The sequence below is a fragment of the Eptesicus fuscus genome, chromosome 21 (assembly GCF_027574615.1).
Source record: "Eptesicus fuscus isolate TK198812 chromosome 21, DD_ASM_mEF_20220401, whole genome shotgun sequence".
NCBI lineage: Eukaryota > Metazoa > Chordata > Mammalia > Chiroptera > Vespertilionidae > Eptesicus > Eptesicus fuscus.
In genome coordinates, this window is record NC_072493.1 from 24,014,481 (window position 1) to 24,033,812 (window position 19,332).

A 19,332-nucleotide genomic window follows, 5' to 3' on the forward strand; every position below is an offset into this window, starting at 1 on the left:
TGTCAGTTAAAAATACCTTCCCACCCTGGTTGGGTGACTCAGTTGACTGGAACATCATCCCATACACCAAAAGGTTGTAGGTTCGATTCCCGGTCAGGGTATGTGTATAGGAGGCAACCAATCAATGTTTTTCTCTCTCTGTCTCTCTCCCCACCCCTTCTCTTCTCTCTCTCAAAAAAATAAAAATAAAAATAAATTAATAAACATATCTAAGATGAGGATTTTAAAAAGAATTTATAGAGTCGTGGCAACATACCACTGATTTCCATTTTGATTTCTTATCTGACCTTCTCTCTGGTCTGGCCTGTGGCCAACTTCGATCAAGTTCCGAAAAGCACATGGAAGAATGTGTGCTCTACACGTCAAGTAGGTCAAGTTCCTTGATCCCATAGTGGAAATACTTCACTGCTCACTCACTGTTTATATACTGTTTCTTAAATGTTTGTCACAAATAGTTGAGTTTCATGTCTTAAGATTGTACAGCATCCTGATCCTTTTTTTCCACGGCAATAAAAGGGAGCTTTAAAGCCATTTAATTCCTTTCCAGGCCATCTCGACTTACATTGTAATGTTTTCCAATATTTTATTGTTTTTGACAACTTCATTGTGAGACGGTTTGTACAGAGCACTTAGACAAATCTGGGTGTTTACTGTTCTAGTTGTTCACCACTACTTCTTGCTCAGAACCTCCTCCTGGAATCCGTTCCTCCTCTTGAAGAAAATTCCTTACTACTTCCTTTCTTGGGGAATCATCTTTTGATTGATTCAAGTAACACCCTCATTTTTGTTTATTAATGGTTTTTTAAATGTCGTCCAATTCTTAGTAGCTCTGAGGTATAATTTATATACCAAAAATTTACCCTTCTTAGTGTGCAATTGAATGACTTTTAGTAAATTAACAGTGTGGCAACATTACCACTAATTGCCAAACATTTTCATCGCCTCAAATATAAACCCCATATCCCCACTTCTCCCTCCCCCTAGCCTCTGGCAACCACTAAACTGCATTCTGTCTATGCATTTGTCTATTCCGAACATTTCATATAATACGTAGACTATTATAACTGGCTTCTTTCACACAGAATGTTTTTGAGGTTCATCCATGATGTAGTGTCAGCTTTATTTCTGTTTATGGCTGAATAATACTCCATTGTGGTGATGGACCACATTTTATTTATCCATTCATCCTTTGATGGACACCTGGATCTCTCCCAGTTCTGGCCACTGTGAATAGTACTGCTATGAATATTCTTATACAAGTTTACATGTGGACATACGGTTTCAATTCTCCTGCATGTACACCTTAGAGTGGAACTGCTGGATCAAATGATGGATCGTCACCGGCGTTCTTGAACAACAGTTTCACTACAGACCCAATTCTGTGTAGATAATATTTTTCTCTCCATGCTCACTGGTACTACCCTCTGCTTCGGACGTCCAGTGGTTGTTGCGAAGTTTGCTATGGTTCCTTCATTCCGCTGTAGGTGGTCTCACCTTTCTCTCTGGCTGCTTTCAGAATTATTTTTGTCTTTAATGTTCTGTGTGTGTCCAGGCATTGATTTATTTTTACTTCTACTTGGAATCTATTCTGCTTCCTGAATCCTTTAAGTGTTATATTTCTACTGTTCTCTCCATTCCCTCCATCTGGGAGTCCAGATACGTGTTAAATTAGACCTTTTCCTTCCAGCATTATGACTGGTCTTTTTCTCATGTCCATCTCCTCTCTCAGGTGACTATTCAGGGAGGTTCTGAGTCCTCATCTCACCATGATCATCCCTGGAGGATGCATAGAGGCATGAAATTTAGACATGCTGTCCCCACGCCCACCTTCACCCCCCAGCATGCCCTGGTGTAAACGACCCAGCCCAGGAACCCCCATGGGGTGGAGGGGGGAAGAGGCAGGACTACTTGGAATGGCAACTTTGAATGCTTCCCAGAAAAAGCATGGAGCAGTCATAGTCCAAGTCAGTGAATACGATTTTGTTATGAATTTCACAAACCCCACTAATGTAACTGCCAAAACCGTGTGAGAGAAGCAGGCCCCACACGCTGATCACATGTAGTGCAAACCACCTCTGTGCTTAGAACTGTTTTCTCTGCCTTTGTTTTTTGTGTTGTTGTTTTCTGTATGTGTACACTTTTGTTTAATGGGTTTAAACATTTAGTGAATCAACAATCTTAGGCATGATTATAATGAGTCCTTAGACATTTAAACTCTGCCTTTGTTTTTTAATTTTAGATGATGAGGCAGGCTCCTCTGGGCATGACTTTCTCTAAGAAGCCCTGGAGCTGTAACTTTCTGGAGCTGGCAATGGTCGTGCCATGCCACAGCCCGGGTTACCTGCAATACTGAACCAGGCTCCCACTGTCTCAGGGACGCCTGTGTCTGAGAGGGAACACTCCACTGGGCAGCGCTCTGCATATGGGGGAGCTGACATTCCAGGCCCATTACAGGGTTCTGACAGAATAAGCCACACCCCTCCCTTTGCAGAATCCCACAAGTACTGTCAGCACAGCGGAAAGGGCTGTGGGTGATCCCTGAGCTCCCACCAGGAGGGAGGCTGGTCTCGGCAAACCATCTCTTCAAAGGAAATAACATTAAAGCTGCTGTGGTCATAAATACATTTATTTCATTAAAAATGCTTAATTACAGTGCTGAGAGCATTTCCCCCTAGAAAAGTAGGTAAGCAATATTTCCATCAAAATGTTAGTTGTCTCTGCAAATACCTATTTTCATTTCACTGAACAGAGCACACAGCAAAAGGCTTCTGCTACTCCTTTTTTTTTCAATTTTCTTTTTTGTTATAAACACCATAGCAAATTAAAAAAAAGCTGTTTAAACAGAGAAAAATATTGTAGTTCTTGATTTTCTGCGTGAACTTAACGCAATCCACACTGTGCTTCCCACTCTTTCTCTAGATACCAACAGTGGGACTCAAACGAAGGGGTCTTCTGGAGGGTTGGTGGCTGTTGTCATCTGTTATTTACTGGGACACTTTCCCCTGTGGATGAGGCTCCAGATGCGCTTTAACAGAACACGTGCAGTCACCTCCATTCAAAGCCATGGGGCCAGCCGTGTGTACAACTGGGTGGTTGGCTGGAGCCGGCGCTGAGAGCGGCGACGGCTCCACCTTGGGTCCTGTCATGGTGGAGCAGCCCGTCCTACATCACTGGATCTGGATGGCTCCGTGCTCAAGCTGCATTTCGGGCTGCAGGGTGGGCTGCAGGGTCTCGGCCGTCTGCAAGAGGGGAGAGAGGAGGGCTTTTCTATAAAAGTACCCACCAACTCAAGTCCAGGACACTCACTGGTCACAAAACACCAATGGTTTTCACGCACAGAGCAAACACACAGCAGAGCTGGAAGGTCCGGGTCCTAAGTGCACCCCTGCTTTGAGTGATGACTCTCCCAAAACCTGAGCTGCTTCACAGCAGCTCTGACGAATCCGGGTTGCGGCCCCTCCTGCTTGCTCAGGTCCTGACCGACCTCCCACACAAGCTGCAGAGATCCCTAAAGTCTGTGGTGCTGATTTCCTATTCCCACCCCCTGCTTATCACTGGGGATACTCTTGAAGTGGTTAACACATCCTTAACCTAATATATTTGCCTAGAATTTCAGTTATCATTTTGCATTTTCTTATAAAAACTGTTCCAATGTTCCAAAAAAGCGTTTTAGGGACAGCTAGCTTTCTCCCCTTAAAGACATAAGTTCTAAACAATGAGTTATAGATTATATTTTTCCCTTTAATGCATATTTAAAATGTTAGGATACATTAAAGGGAAAAATATAATCTTGGAATAAGTCACCAGTCATCCATCTAAACCATGCAGAATTGGCTCCCAGATGGAGAGTTTGGGATTTTTAGGGTCCTCTAAACTGTCTGTCAAAGACAATGTCACGAAGACTAAACCCTCAGAGGCAGTTCCAGCTTCCCTGGCAGGAAATTTAGCTGGAGGGGCCTGGCATGGCAACGGAAAAGAGACAAAGAAAGCCACAGAGACTGGAAGGCGGAAGTCCCTGGGCATGGGGGCTGGCGCTACAACCCCTACTGCAGTTCAAGGCTGAGATTTTGAAATACTATACAAATGGCATTTACAGTATTTCCTTGAAGCAGAGGCCTTCCAGTCTCAGACAAGGACCAGCACAGGCATCGCCCACGCTGTCTGTCTAAGAGCCCACAGAGAGGCTGGGCAAAAGCAACAAAAAAGGGACCAGCTAACACAGACGAGATGGGGGCTTCCCCCTACATTTCTGGTCGAGGGAAAGTGGACTAGACAGTGCTGGTGTCTGCAGACGGAGAGAGGCTACAGGCTGGGGCAGTAAGCATGCATCTCATTCTCTGCTCTTCTATCTGTCCTAATTGAATGGATCTCGAGACCTGCCAGGTGTGAATAGAGACAAAAAACGATGCCAGGAAGCCAAGGTGGCAAGGGGCTAAAATGGACACGGCTTTCCTCATCTCTGAAATCTGTAATGACAACAAACCTACAACATGGAAGATGACCCACCACAGAGCCCCCAGACCTGAAGAACACACACCGTGCCAACCTCTGTGCCTGCCCAGCAGCAGGAGTGAACTGCCTTTACACATGACCCTTTCACAACAGTGTGGGTATCAGACACCATCACCTGGCGTGGGACAAGGTGGGTACACATGGGAGGTTTCTTCTAGGACAGGTTTGTTCTTAAATCACAACAGAAAACTGGTCAGGGAGAATTCCTCTCCCCACACGCACACACCCTTCACCGGCTCCAGGCCATGCCTCATCCCTCTCCACAGTGGAAGGGCCTCTGGCGCCACTGCTCTGAGGAAGCCCAACACTACTCAGAGTGGTAGTGCCTGGGCTGTGGGAGCGGCTGGAGGGGTCTGGTGGGGGGGGAGGGAGAGGGAGGCGCACCCCTTCTTTAGGACACCCCTTCCCAAACTCTGGGCCAACTGGGGCCTCATTGTGAGTCAGGAGAATAAGAATTTAAGTCCTCAGAGGACTGCTCAGTTCACTGAGCTGGCACCTGGTCTCCAGGGTCACCTTGGGCAACCTACTTGGCTCCATTCCTCAGCAACCACCTCACGAGGCTGCAAGAAAACCAAATGAGAACTTCCTTTCCTGTCAGGGCAATGGAGAGCACACGACACCTAGCACAGTGCAGAGCAGAGTGCAGGAGGGAAGAGGGACCACCTGGAAATGCGGGGCTTTAATTCTAAATGTCAAAGGCTGACGGCATCGAGACACAAGAGGCTTAGCAAAAAGGAGAGGACCCAGAGAGGACAGCAGACCATGCAGAGGGCGGGGCAGGAGCCAATACCTAGCAGGCTAGAACAGAACATCCACAGGCTCCTGTGGACAGAGAGCAATGAGGCCTCCCCAGGCCAAGGCTGCCCAGACACATGCCCCCTGCCTTCCCATGGCCAAGCACCTGCAACACAATGGCATTTGTCTTATCTCAGCAGTAACGTGATTTACCACCACGGCCTGTGAGGTCTGAGAATGCAGGCCACCAGCCTCTCTGTGCCCTTCACAGCACCAGCGGCCTTGCTTGTTCCCACGACCCACTGCCCTCTCAGGACCAACCCTGTGGTCACTCTCGTGAAATAGGAATATGCACTGACTTTAGAACTGGTTGTTCTAAACACAACCAATCAACCACACAGAACCACTCACACTGTCCCCTAAAGGGGATCAGGCTGTCAGGCTTATGCGAGCTCTCCCCACTAAAACAAGGGGGTGAGAGCAGGTGCCCCCCAAACAGGGTGACTCTAGAGAGGCCACAATGCTCGCTCCACTGAGCACACTCATCATGGGGCAGCTCCAAGAACACTTCCAATGTCTAAAGAAGCGACTCTCTCATCTGACATTTCAGAAAGTGTCCAAACAGAGCGTGAAAGCCGGGTTTCCAGTGCTCCCAGTAAGCATGGATAAGGGCAGCTTAAGCGGAGATCCAGCAAAACCAGATGACGAGAGGCTTCCGCGGAAGCTCGTCGATGCTCAAGCAGACATGCCGAACAAGCACATAGCAAACACAGGTGGGCCTTACAAATGCAGAGTTCCCGCTATGCCAAAAGTATGGTGTGGGAAGCTGGAAACCTGGCCAAATGGTGCCCCCAGGACCAAGTGCAGACACCACAGCTAGCCAGGCCATCCTACATTTCCACCCTAAAGCAGCGGACTGCTCAGAGGCAAGTGCCCCAAAAACCTGCCCCTGGGAAAAGGGTGAAGGCCGAGGGTTGTGCCAGCAGAAGTGCCAACCCCTGGGCCCTGGGCCGGGTGCCGCCCACACAGAGGAGCAGCAAGGTCTCAGGTCAACGGTAACCACTCACTTTCGAAGGAGAATTGACCAGAATTTATTTTTTGCTTCTGAGTTTATAGAGAAACATTTGCACAAGACAAAATAGTTCAAGAATCAGTTTAAGTCTAGCACCTGGGTCGAGATCTAACTTCTCACCTTCCTCCCGGAAGAACGTCAGGAGTAGAAATAACCAAGCTGTGTTCATACCTACAGAAGACCCAGGACTTGTCCACAGAGACCTACCTGAGCTGCCGTGGTGTGGTCAGTCACTGGCGCCAGCTGGACGTACTGGACCTGGATGTCACTGCCCTGGAGAGGTGACCCATCCATGCCTGTGGCTGTGGGGTCTGAGGAGGCCACGGCTATCAGCTGGGCCCCCTGAAGCACCTGGAGGGACAAAGCAGACACCGTTAGCACAATCACGGGTACAAGTGCAGAGTGAAAGCCATGCATACAGACTCCACGTGACTGCATGGACCAAGGAGGACGACCCAGCACTGCATTCCACACTGTGGGGTCCGCCTGCCCACAAATCATCTGGAGTAACATGTGTGTGTGTGTGTGTGTGTGTGTGTGTGTGTGTGTGTGTGTTGTGAGCACGTGTGAATGTATGTGTGTGTGATCAGGTAGTTCCACATCTGCAAGGGACCTCCCTCAAACATCCACATATTGGACAGAAAGATGGCTTTTTAAGCCTTATAGGAAGAAAGAAACCAGCTCAGGTTTCTGAAGAGTGAGCGTGGGACGTTCCTCCTCTCCACAGGTTGCTGCCACCCTACCCCCCGCCCCCATGGTCCAAAGGCATGCCTGAGGGCACTGGGATGGAGAGAAAGTGGGACATGGAGCAGGAGATAAAGCACATGAATACCTTGGGAAATCACTGTTGTTCTAGGTCACAAGAGGGAGACAAGGAGAGCAGCATGTTCTCCACCCGCAGGGAGGACACATTCCTCGGCTTTTCCTGGAGCCCCTGGAGCATTTGCAAGTCAGGGGAGATGAAGAAGCCCCCCCAAGAGTTGATCATCGAGTTTAAGAAATAGCAGAAACATGGGTGTGAGTTACAACACCCAACGATCCAGATGGAGCCAAGAAGGCCTCTGCGTGAAGAGCGGCAGATGGGGGAGAAGACACTGATGAAGGATAGTGGGAGAAACCCTGGGGGGCAGGGAGGGGGGGGGGTAAGACCAAGTTCCAGAGACAAATCACCAATGCACAGGCCCCCATGACAACCAGAGACAGCACCCTGGACTGTGCCTGGAGGTGGGGGCCTGGTGAGGGCCCAGGGACAGGGTCTAGGTAACCCTACCACTCATGAGCACCCTCACATCCAAGCCCACCTCCAGCCCAGCCCACCTGGTACTCTCGCAGCCGGAAGGTAGGCTGGTGCCTTGACCTCCCAAAGGCCAGGATGGGGAGGTGGGAAAGGAGATCTCTGAGGCTTTATATTCATGACAGTGAGATGCCATAGCTGTGAGGGTTTTTACTTGGGCGCTGAACCCCACTCTTCCTTGAAATTATATGCCTATGGCACCACCTTCCAGGGTCACTTGTGGGCCATCCACAGTGGGGCAACAATGACCACAATACCCAGCCAGCCCACTACCTCCTGCAACAGCATAAGAGCTAAGGAAGAAGGTGTGGATCCAGAGAGAGAAGAGGGATTGCTCACTCTGGGAAAGGCGGGCTTGGAGTCCTTATGAAAATAGAGTCTGTGGTTTTAAAATAGCATTCTAGTTTTTTACAAACAAGAGTTCTATTTATTTAACAAGGAATTCATCAGTGGAAAAACAGATAAATTCCATTTTTAGAATAAAAGATGATAGAAGGTTAACTACTTTTCGTTTCTTCAGAAACCAGTTTCACAATCTAACACCAGCCTGCTATGTTGGGAGGATACTGGCCCCAAAATGCACACATCTTTCTCCTCGGACCCGCAGGTGTGTGCCCTGATACTCACAGAGGCACTCTACAGACAGGATTGAGATGATTATTTCAAGATGGGGAGAATGTCCTTGAGTATCAGGTGGGCCCAATGTCACACGGATATCTTGAAAGCAGAGACTTTCCCAGTTGCAGAGAGGCAGAGGGATGCCACATGCAAAGAGTCACTGGCCATGGTGACTTGGAAGATGAGGAAAGGGCCACGAGCCAAGGACTGCGGAGCCTCTGGAAGTTGGAAAAGAAGCCTCCAGAGGAACCAGCTCTGCACCCCTGGCTTTAGCCCAGGGAGACCATGTCAGACCTCTGCCCTCCAGTCTATACAGCAGCCACAAGATATGCACACACTGCACTCGCCATTTCCGAAACTGCCTTCTTCGAGCACAGGAACTTGTTTCCGGATCCCCAAAGGGCTGAGCTGACAACAATGGCTCTTTATTAAAACACTACTCTTTTCCATTATAAACTGTTTGCACTAATGAGTTTTTGAAAGGTTAAAAAGTAAAATTGGAGAAAACTAAAGTCTCCTCTATTATTCACATTTTCTTTTCCCCAGCACTTAACTCTCCTTCAGATCTTTCATGATCAGAAAACAGGGCACGGTTCTGTCCAGTTCCATAGCTTTGCTTCCCCATCACCAGGGAGGCTGCCACCCTACCCCCCGCCCCCATGGTCCACAGGGCTGAGCAGTCAAAGGCAGCAGCTGGTGTGGCCACAGTCCAACTAAGGAGCCAGCTCTGCCTGGGAGCAGTCAGGGGACAGCAGAGCTTGGGGATATTCCTGAAGCACCCACACAGCCCTCAGTTCTCAAAGCTGAGAATCCGAGTCCCCTCTGCATGGCCCAGAGGGCCTCCGCTGGGCATCAGTCTCCTTGTGGCTTGGGAAAGCATCATTGTTTTTTAAGAAAGGACAGCAAGATCTAGGTGGGCACCCTAGGTCCCTCCAGCAAGCATCCCTATATGCTCTCTACTCCACAAACTCCCAACACGAACAGGTCAAAGGACTCTAATCAAGAAAAACTAGCTGGGACCTGAAGAAAGGGAGACACGAAGCTATATTTAGTCATGGAAGTGTTTTAGGAGCCTCTGTCCATCAGAAGGTTCAACAGTTCCCCATCTTCACAACATTTCTCAAATTGTTAATTCTTTGCGCTACTTAATGTATAGCTACATTCTTAGGAATCTGGAGATTCAAAACCTCTAGCTCAGCCAGAGGAGCCACTGCAGAAACACTGACCGACAATGTGTCATTAATTGGCCCTGTGTCCCAACAGACCTTATTTCAAGTCTAAGACAACACAACTGCGAGTGGGAGACCTGCTGGTTTGGAGCCTGGCACAGTACTTGTGGCATCTGCAACTGCATCTCTTAGTGAGCAGACTCACTCCTGACTTACAGGCATCTGTGAACTTTTTATGAAGTAGTCCCATGTAGGAATGTCTATGCAATGTTCTTGCTTACCAGCCCTCATGTCCCCCCGTGCAGCACCTCATGTCTAATTGGCACAATCAAGTGTCATTTATTCCCAGTGGCAAAGCTGAGGAAAAAGTAATGTGGGCAACAACATCCCACTCAGTAGAGGTTTGTGGTTCAGGTCAGAGGTTGTGCTGGGCAACAATGCTGTCCCACAACAGCTAGGACAAATCAAAATGGGGAAAAGACAAAAAGTAAGAGACCTGGTAGGAAATCCTCAAAACCACACAGCCACCTGCCCTTTTGGTGGGTGAAAGCGAGAGAGGGTACAGACTGTGATGCCATGGCTGCCCTAACTCAGCACTGATTTCTAGATCCTGGACTAAACTTTAACCCTTTGCACTCGCTTGCTTTTTTTCTCGATTCCTTTATTCTAATGCTAACCGTGTCGAGTCACACTCGACATCCGAGTGCAAAAGGTTAAAAATCTAAGCAATGTTTTCAGATACTAAGCTAAAATGTTAGGTATTTTAATGTAGTCACAGTTTATAATTGATGTATATTTTAAAGATCCCTTAATAAGTGAATTTAAGGTCAAATCATATAACAATTTTTAAAGGAAACTTATGAAATCATGGAACTTATTTCCAAAAAGGTTCTGCCTGTACTCTGGTTTTGGCGATGAGCCACTACCCTCTACAAACCAAAGACATTTTACGGTATCCTAAGATAGATTTTCCTGTCAGCATTGCCAATAAAGGGACTTCTCATATGATCTACACAGCTGATTAAATCTTAAGAATTATAATGTCAGAAACCTCAGAATCTAATTGTGCAGAATTATAATAGTGAAGATAGGCACATTACCAGCCTGGCTGGTAAATGAGAATAAAAATAGGAAAATGTTCTCCATTGGGAATTCATTCAAAATGCTATGCCTTTTAAACATTTCCACATTGGTTTGGTTTTGCTCAGTGATCAGAAATGAGTTAAACATTTAATGTGCAAACTACTAGAGGAAAAGACCTTCCAGCCACTTAGTTATCATTAGACCCCCTTCTCATACTCCAGACCCTGCAGAGAAACCTGCCCAGGGGACTTCTGCCACGTGAGGCCTCAGCGAGAGCCCTGCTGCTCAGCTCCAACACCTTGACTCCAGCACTGGGAGAGGGTGGGTGGCCCAGCACCTAAACCTGTCTCCTGCTCATCTCACCACAGCCCCATCTGTGGCACAAAGCTGGCCTAGATGAACTTCCACTCATTTCCCAAAAATGAGCTTTCAGCTCCTTCTTCATTCTTCCTGCTCATTTTCTGTTCGGTACCTTTTCCAAACAGGCTCTGAAATGTAGAAAGATCTAACTGGAATGCAGTGAGCTTCCAGGCCAGTAGCCAGAGGCAGCACCTCCTGGCTGCCAGCCACTGTGAGCCTGCGGCTTCACTTAGAGTGGGGCTCCCCAAAGGGCAGCACATCGTCTGTGAGGCACTCAGGCGTGGGGTGCAGGCATGGGCCACACCCCAGCTTCATTCAGAGGGTTCTACATATCTGAAGCACAGCCAATTATTTTCCAAAAGAAAAGTGGCCCAGGGCACAGATATAAAGCAGCCTACTAAGGGGATCCTGGACCTAAGAGCACTGTTTTGTGGAGCACACACATCTGGTTTTCCTTTCTACATTGCTAATTCTGAAACTGTTTAATACCCAAATGAGATAATGCAAAACTGGTGCAGAACCAAAAATAAATGCAAGAAGCCCAAGGACTTTTCAGTAATATTCAGATATAGAATTCCCAATCCAACCAAGAATCTACCCAGATTAAAAAAGAAAGAAAAACCTAACACTCCTCCCCACCTCCAAAGAAACCCAAGAAAAAACCCTTAATGCACTTACAAGATCTGCTTATAACAGTTTAAGTTTGTGGCCAGGAACGAGACCACTAATCCCGAGCCCTCCTAGAAACATATCCCTTACTTGTTTTGTGTTTATGTTTAAACTAGAGGCCCGGTGCATGAAATTCGTACATGGGAGGGGGGGGGGGGAAGGTCCCCCTCAGCCCGGCCTGCACCCTCTCACAATCTGGGACCCCTCGGGTAATGTCAACTGCCAGCTTAGGCCCAATCCCACAGGGATCCCTGTGGGATCAAGCCTAAACTGGCAGTCGGACATTCCTTTTGCAATCCGGGACCACTGACTCCTAACGGCTCTGCCTGCCTGCCTGCCTGATCGCCCCTAACCACTCTGTCCTCTTGCCTGATTGCCCCTAACCATTCTCCTGCCTGCATAATTGCCCCTAACCTCTCTGCCTGCCTACCCCTAACCCCTCTGCCTGCCTGCCCCTAACCACTTGCCTGCCTGCCTGATAGCCCCTAACCGCTCGCCTGCCTGCCTGGATCGCCCCTAACTGCCTCTACCTCAGCCTCCGTCACCACAGCTTCGTCAGGAAGGACATTCGTAAGGTCTTTCGGCTGTCTGGTCTAACTAGCATATTACGCTTTTATTATTATAGATTGAACTTGTTGCCCTGGCCAGTATGGCTCAGTTGGTTGGGCATCATCCTATGCACCAAAAAGGTTGCCGGTTTGATTCTGGGTCAGGGCATATGCCCAGGTTTCAGGCTAGATCTGCGGGAGTGGGTGTGCAGGAGGCAGCCAATCAATGTTTCCCTCTCACATCCATATTTCTCTCTCTCTCTCTCTCTCTCTCTCTCTCTCTCTCTCTCTCTCTCTCTCTCCTCCTCCCTCTCCCTCCCTCTCCCTCTCCCTTTCCCTCTTCCTTCCTTTCTCACAAAAAATCAATTTTATAAAACATCTTTAAATTGAACTTGTTAAGATAGCGTAATCAACCAACCAGGCTGACTTTCTCAAATCTGGTTATTAATTCAAGGAGTAGCTTCCCTGTCATAGTAAAGTGAGGAGCTTAGAGAAAGACGCCTGCCACAGAGACACTCCCAAACCAACTGGCCAGGAGATCTACCAGCCTAAAATCTTTTTTGTACATTTGTACAGCAAATGCCAAAAACAAATGACCATTCTTAAGCCTTTAAACTCTCTGACGGACCAGCAGCATGTTTCCCTAGACTCCATTTTGAGTGCTTTCATAAACCATATCACCATTAGTAGTTGGTCCAAAAGGAGCTCAAACAGCAAGGCTCCTCTGGGATCGGTCCTTAACAAGACCTAGCACAGAGACTGCTCATAGCCCTCAGGTTCAAGCCAACTGAAGCAACATTTCAGAAAAGCATTCTACGGCCAGCAAGGCTACAGTTGCAAGGCTAACAGGCTAACAGTCATAAGCCAGATTTACAGCCTGGAGCCGAGGGAAGATGCCCCAGGGAATCCAGGTCTAGATTATGTGCACACAAAGATGCTGTGTGGCAAGCAGTAATAAAAAACAGGTTCTGCCATATGCTCTGTGGCTTGAGTGTTCCAGCATTGGAGCATGAATCTCAAACACAATCTAAGAAAAAGCAAAACAAAACCTAAAAAATAGAATAAAGCAGAAACGGAAGTCTGGAGATACTTGGTATTCATCCCCACCATTCCAGATAGCTCAGCCTTCCTGGGAACAAATCTTAACCATGTGTCTTAAAACTTTCCAGTTGATTGGGGCTGGGGGTGGAAGGAGGTTTAATAACTCAGCCAGAGTCAAATCTAAGACCCTTCCCTCTTTCCCAGGAGGCCTCTAGCTTCTAGAAGGGGTGGGTGGGGAGTGGGTGAGACAGAGCAAGAACAAAATGAAAGGTTCATTTTAATTATGCGTGTAAGTGATACATCACAGCACTATAGTGCCTTTCAGACCTCAGAAAAGGAAAGGGTTGCCAGTCTGCTAGCCATCACACTTCCTGGCTGCAATGAGATGAGATGCCAGCTATTGTCCCAACTGATAATGAGAACGAAGTGGCCACCACCTCAGACAGAGACTGTGCAAGCACTGTGCTCAGGGCTGCTTCCTCTCATTGTCCCATGACAGTGTTCTCACGGCTCTGACCTTTTTTTCAATTCCAAAAACTCACTGCACAGAACAGCAAAAATTATTGTTGTGTTCACTGTAATGTGGCAAAACAAAACAACTAAAAAGATGCGATGCAACTTTCCTATTGAGTTCAAGTCAGTAAGAAGCATTAATAAAGTACCACTTTATAAATATCCATGTTTTACTGAGTGATATGGGTGTCAACTAATTTTCCCTCCTAATTGGAATGGGAAAAAAAGTCTTTCAGTCTTCATATTCTCACCTACAACCCAGATTGCAGGAGTGATCTAGGTTGCAGACCAACAGCCTCCCTGGGAAAGACCAAGAGAGGTGCCTCCTATGGCAGGTGCAACTACAGAGGAAATATTTAAGAGTTCTTGCATAAATTTAAAAGTCCATCATGTTGCAGAAACACAGCTTCGATATTCATGATGACTAATGGGACATCTACACGTTCCTTATATGGGAGACACAGCCTCCACCAGCCCAGTGTTATTATTCTATTGTGATAAACCACGGTGCTTGCCATCTCTTATAGAGAAGTAAAGAAAAGATCAGAAACTGATTTGTACACCAGCTACTAACAGTAAGACTATTATACACTGACTACTAATAGTAGGACTATTATCACTACTTACTAATAGCAAGACTATTATCACTAATTACTAACAGTAAGACTAGTACATACCAACTACTAATAGTAAGACTATTATCACTACTTACTAATAGCAAGACTTATCACTACTTACTAATAGCAAAACTATTACACACTGACTACTAATAGTAAGACTATTATCACTACTTACTTATAGTAAAACTATTTATTACACACTTGCCCCTCTGCCCTTTCAAAGGAGAAGTCAACAGTCTTCCCCCAAATTGCTAGGCTATAGGCTTCCTGGACACCCTTCCCAGGTTTGGGAGCAGGTCTGCATTGGGTCCAGTGCAGGCAGGTCCTAAACCAAGAACAGCCAGAACAAGAGTGATGCCACCCAGCAAGATATACAGACATGAACTCAGTAGTGCAGGGCTGCAGACAAGAGCAGCCAGACACCGGCTCGAATCTTAAGTTGCTCCTCTTGCTTAAAGACCATCATAAGAAAGCTGCCAAAATTCAGAAGACACAAGCCGATGGTCTCTTAAAAAAATAGATCCCAGCCCAGCCAGTGTGGCTCAGTGGTTGAGCATTGATCTTTGAACCAGGAATTCACAGTTCAATTCCTGGTCAGGGCACATGCCCAGGGTTTGGGCTCAATCCTCAGTGTGGGCATGCAGGAGGCAGCTGATCAATGATTCTCTTTTATCATTTATGTTTCTAGCTCTCTCTCTTCTTCAAAAGAGACAGATTTCTAGTCCTGGCTGGGTGCTCAGTCATTTGGAGTGTCATCCCATACACCAAAAATGTTGTGGATTCAATCCCCAGTCAAGGCACATATAAGAGACAGCCTATCAATGTGTCTCTCTCTCTCTCATCAATGAACATATTCACAGATTCTAAGGTGAGGATTAAAATAATAATAATAATAAATAAATAAATAAATAAATAAATCCTATGTAATAAAAGATTAATGATTAACATGCAAATTGACCATACCTCCACCACACCCACATGCCATGCCCACCAGCCAATCAGGAGTGACTATGCAAATTAACCCAACCAAGATGGCTGTAGTCACAGAGCGAGCAGGAGGCTTGGGTTTCCCCAGCAATGGAGGAATCCAAGCTTCCCGCACACCCTGGCCAGCCCTGGACTCCACTCAAGGCTACAAAGTTTCAATTATAGAAGATAAATAAATCCCAATAAAAATGGCAGCAGCCACGGAGCTGGAGAGAGCAGGAGGCTTGAGTTGCCCCTGGAGATGGAGGAAGCCAAGCTTCCCGCACACCCTGGCCTGCCTTGGCCTCCACATAAGGCTACAAAGTTTCAATTATAGAAGATAAATAAATCCCAGATACCAGGGCCTCTGCTTGGGTCACCGGGGGGCGTGGCCGGCCTGCAAACCACCACAGGCCCCTCACCCAGGCTGCCCCACACCCCAAGGGAACCCCCACCCTAATCCAGGACACCCTTCAGGGCAAAACAGCTGGCCCCCACCTGTGCACCAGGCCTCTATCCTAGCTAATAAAAGAGTAATATGCAGATTGACCATCACTCCAACACACAAGATGGTTGCCCCCATGTGGTCAAAGATCCTGCCCCTATGTGGACACAAGATGGCTGCCACAAGATGGCCAACAGGGGAGGGCAGTTGGAAGGGACCAGGCCTGCAAGGGAGGGCAGTTGGGGGTGATCAAGCCTTCAGGGGAGGGCAGTTAGGGGTGACCAGGCCAGCAGAGGAGGGAAGTTGGGGATGATTGGGCCTGCAGGGAAGGGCAGTTGAGGGAGACCCAGGTCTGCAGGGGAGAACTGTTGGGGAGAACAGGCCTGCAGGGGAGGGCAGTTAGGGGTGACCAGGCCTGCAGGGGACGGGCAGTTAGGGGCAATCAGGCTGGCAGGGGATCAGTTAGGCATCAATCAGGCTGGCAGGGGAGTGGTTAGGGAGTGATCAGGCTGGCAGGCAGAAGCGGTTAGGGGCAAATCAGGAAGGCAGGCAGGCGAGCAGTTGGGAGCCAGCAGTCCTGGACTACCGTGATCGGGCCTAAACAGGCAGTCAGACATCCCTTGAGGGGTCCCAGATTGGAGAGGGTGCAGGCTGGGCTGAGGGACACCCCCCCCCCACACCCCGTGCACGAATTTCGTGCACCAGGCCTCTAGTAAATAAATAACCAGGTTCCCATTTCCCATTGAGAAGAACTGGCCATGGGCAGGAGCTGTTCTCCTGACATTCAGTTCCCTTAACAAGACCCACTGAGCAAATGGCCGCGGGGCTCCAACTCCACCTGGGGCCAAGAACTCTCCAGGAGCTCCCAGAAAATTCCACATTGAGGTAAGACACTGAGATTAGTGTCTGATCAAGATATCTAGGACCAAATAGCCACAAATATTTTCAGGCTCAAATCCCTTTCTTCATCCACAGCAGAGCTCAGTCACAACGTTCCATATCCTTTCTAGAAACAGACAGGGTGCTCTGGACTAAATGCCTGTGGAACCTCACCACCCCCAACACAAAATTCATTATGTTGAAGCCCTATTCCCCACTGTGATGGTGTCTGGAGGTGGGATCTTTGGGAGAAAATTAGGATTAGATAAGGCCATGAGGGTGGGTCCCTATGATGGAATTAGTGCCCTTCTGAGAGAAGTGCTCTCTCCATGCATGCACCAAGGAAAGCCATGGGAGGACATAATCAGAGACAGAGTCCTCACAAGAACCCAAATGTCCTGGCACACTGATCTGACTTCCAGCCCCCAGAACAGTGAGGAAGAAAGGTCTATTGTTTAAGCCCCTACTCTGTGGTGTTCTGTTACAACCACCCGACCTCAACAGAAGGTATGGTACATACTAATAAACATCATCATCTTCCTTCTCTTGAGGTGAAACCAGTTTGGAGATGGCCAGAAGGACAGATCACTGTGAAAGAAAAACCCACTAATAAACCCAAAGGCATCTCTAATCAATTAGCCTTAGGTTCAAAATCCACTGTTGTTAATTTTGTGTGACTTTTAAATGAAGGGACATTCACATGCACACACTGTTGTTATCTTCAATGATTTGTAAAGACCTAGTTTACATACATTTCAAGTTCAATTTAAGAAGAATCCCTTCAGCAGGTCCCTGGACTCCTGACACTATGGATCATTTCTCTGGGAGCATTCTGAATTTGGAGATTTCACAGTGTGTTTACCTCAGTCCCTTGACACTGAGAGACTATCTTTCTAACCTATAGGGTTCAGAAAGAGGAACATGTAATACAGTCAAGGACAACGGCAGTTTTAGTATGCCCGTTTCTGAGGGTTCCTAGGCTTGAACCAGACCAGCGTCCTGTCCTCTCCCCTGTGCACCCTTCAGATGGGCCCAGGAGTCGTTAGCACTGTTAAAGCACACAGCATGCTGCTCACATACACATTGGGCCAACATATAAAAGCCTGGTTCGAATGTGACAACTGCTTGCTCTCACTGCATAGTGTGCTCAAGGCACCCCACTCCAAGGTCAGATTAACTGACACCAGGAGTCAGAAACAACACAAATGTTTAACTTCAGGTGTAAAAAAAAAAAAAAAAAAAGCTCGGGGTTCTCTTCCTCCTATGCCCCCCACTGGCCAAACCAAAGAGGAAAGCCAGTGGGCGAAGGAGCCTAGAGAAGACTGAGCCAGGAGAGCAAAGGTTCATATAAGAGAGGCCAATAACAGGGATATCCCTGGGTTCTTCTCCACTGCAGTGTCCGCTCTGGGGGACATCCTGGCCGCTGTCAATGGCTGAAATGTCAGGATCACACATCCGCTATTTTAGTCATCAGAAGAACCCGTCAGTCATCATTCAGCCCCAAAGTTAGCAGACAAGGACCCAAAGCCCTGGATGGTGGGCAGGACCATGGTGCCAGTGAGTTTACATGGGAGCAGCAGGACTGGCTGGGGTCCCAGGGCCCTGGCTGCACACAGGGCATTCGACACAGATGTCATCTTGTTTGTTATCATTAGTTCCACTTTGCCAAGAGGAAATGGGGCCTCAGAGGCTAACTTATGTGCCCAGGATCACAGGCCAGTAAAAATACAACCAAACAGAAGAGGCTTTGAATGCAGTTGTGGCAACTCCTCTGGGCTGCTCCCGTCACACCACAAGGCCAAAGCCAATTCCTTGTGGGTGACTGAGACGTGTTAGAAAAAACTGAAAAGAATGATTACGCAGCAAATCATACAACTAAGAAATCTTAAGAGCTCATTTGACTTTAATAATTTCCCATTAAAACAAAGAAAATTATTTATGCTAAATCCCCTCTACTTAAGCCTTAGTTAAGAAGAGAAAACAGCTACAAGGCCTTCAATCAGTTTCGTTTTGGCCAACTTGTCTCTTGGCTGAACACCTGCCAATCACAAATTATTAAGCCTTGGTGTATTCTCCAACTCTGGAGAGGCTTTTGGGAATTCAACTCAGGTGCCAACGAAACATCACCCCAAATGGAAGGTAATTCTCTCAAAAAGATTTTCCAACTGTTTACATCATGAGGACCTGTTTTGAAGGAGCCACACTTTTCCATCCTATTTCAGTAAGCCTTCCATTAACTGGGGCCCAGTTTACCTGACTGTCTTCAACGCAATGAGATGGACCTACCAATGGCCTGGGGTTGGTGCCCAGTATGGGTATGTGGCCTAGGAGAATTCATGTCTCACTGCTCGGTCACTGCCTGCCCTGCTCTGGGTGATGTACCGCCTCCATTCACAGACAGAAGATCTACAACTGGATTGTTGGCCCACATCATCACAATTCTAAAGGCTCCCACTTTAAAATCATCTGTATAAATCAATTCTCATCTTTCACTAGCTGGAATACCATCCTCAGAGCTTAGTCCAGCCTTCAACAGTAGGCACCGGGCTTATTTCTACGGACTATACAATAACAAGTGCATGGCATTGGGTGCCATGTATACATCTGATGACATAGGAACATTAAGTGAGAACAGTTATTTAAAGCAAGCAATAGCTCAAAGGGGCAGGTGAAGAGGCAGAATTAAAAATCAGCCTGTGTCACTTTACAAGTTTTTTGTTTACTTTGGGAGTCAACATGAAACAATAGCCTGAATTCTAACAGTAAGTGACTAACTATATTTGTGTGCACATGAAAACCACTCCTAGA

General features: G+C 47.4%; 1 protein-coding gene across 3 annotated transcripts in view; it reads right to left on the reverse strand.

Annotated features, from left to right (window-relative positions):
* Positions 1–2,572: 2,572 nt before the first annotated feature.
* BANP (BTG3 associated nuclear protein) overlaps positions 2,573–19,332 on the reverse strand; it is a 121,033-nt gene continuing 104,273 nt past the window's right edge. For all 3 annotated transcript variants that reach the window (XM_028142951.2, XM_054710609.1, XM_028142950.2), the window contains 2 exons: positions 6,527–6,670; positions 2,573–3,239 (listed from right to left, as the gene is read on the reverse strand). In XM_028142951.2, the coding sequence (XP_027998752.1) occupies positions 3,168–3,239; positions 6,527–6,670 (216 nt within the window). In that variant the 3' untranslated portion in view covers positions 2,573–3,167. The remainder of the gene's footprint in view (positions 3,240–6,526; positions 6,671–19,332) is intronic.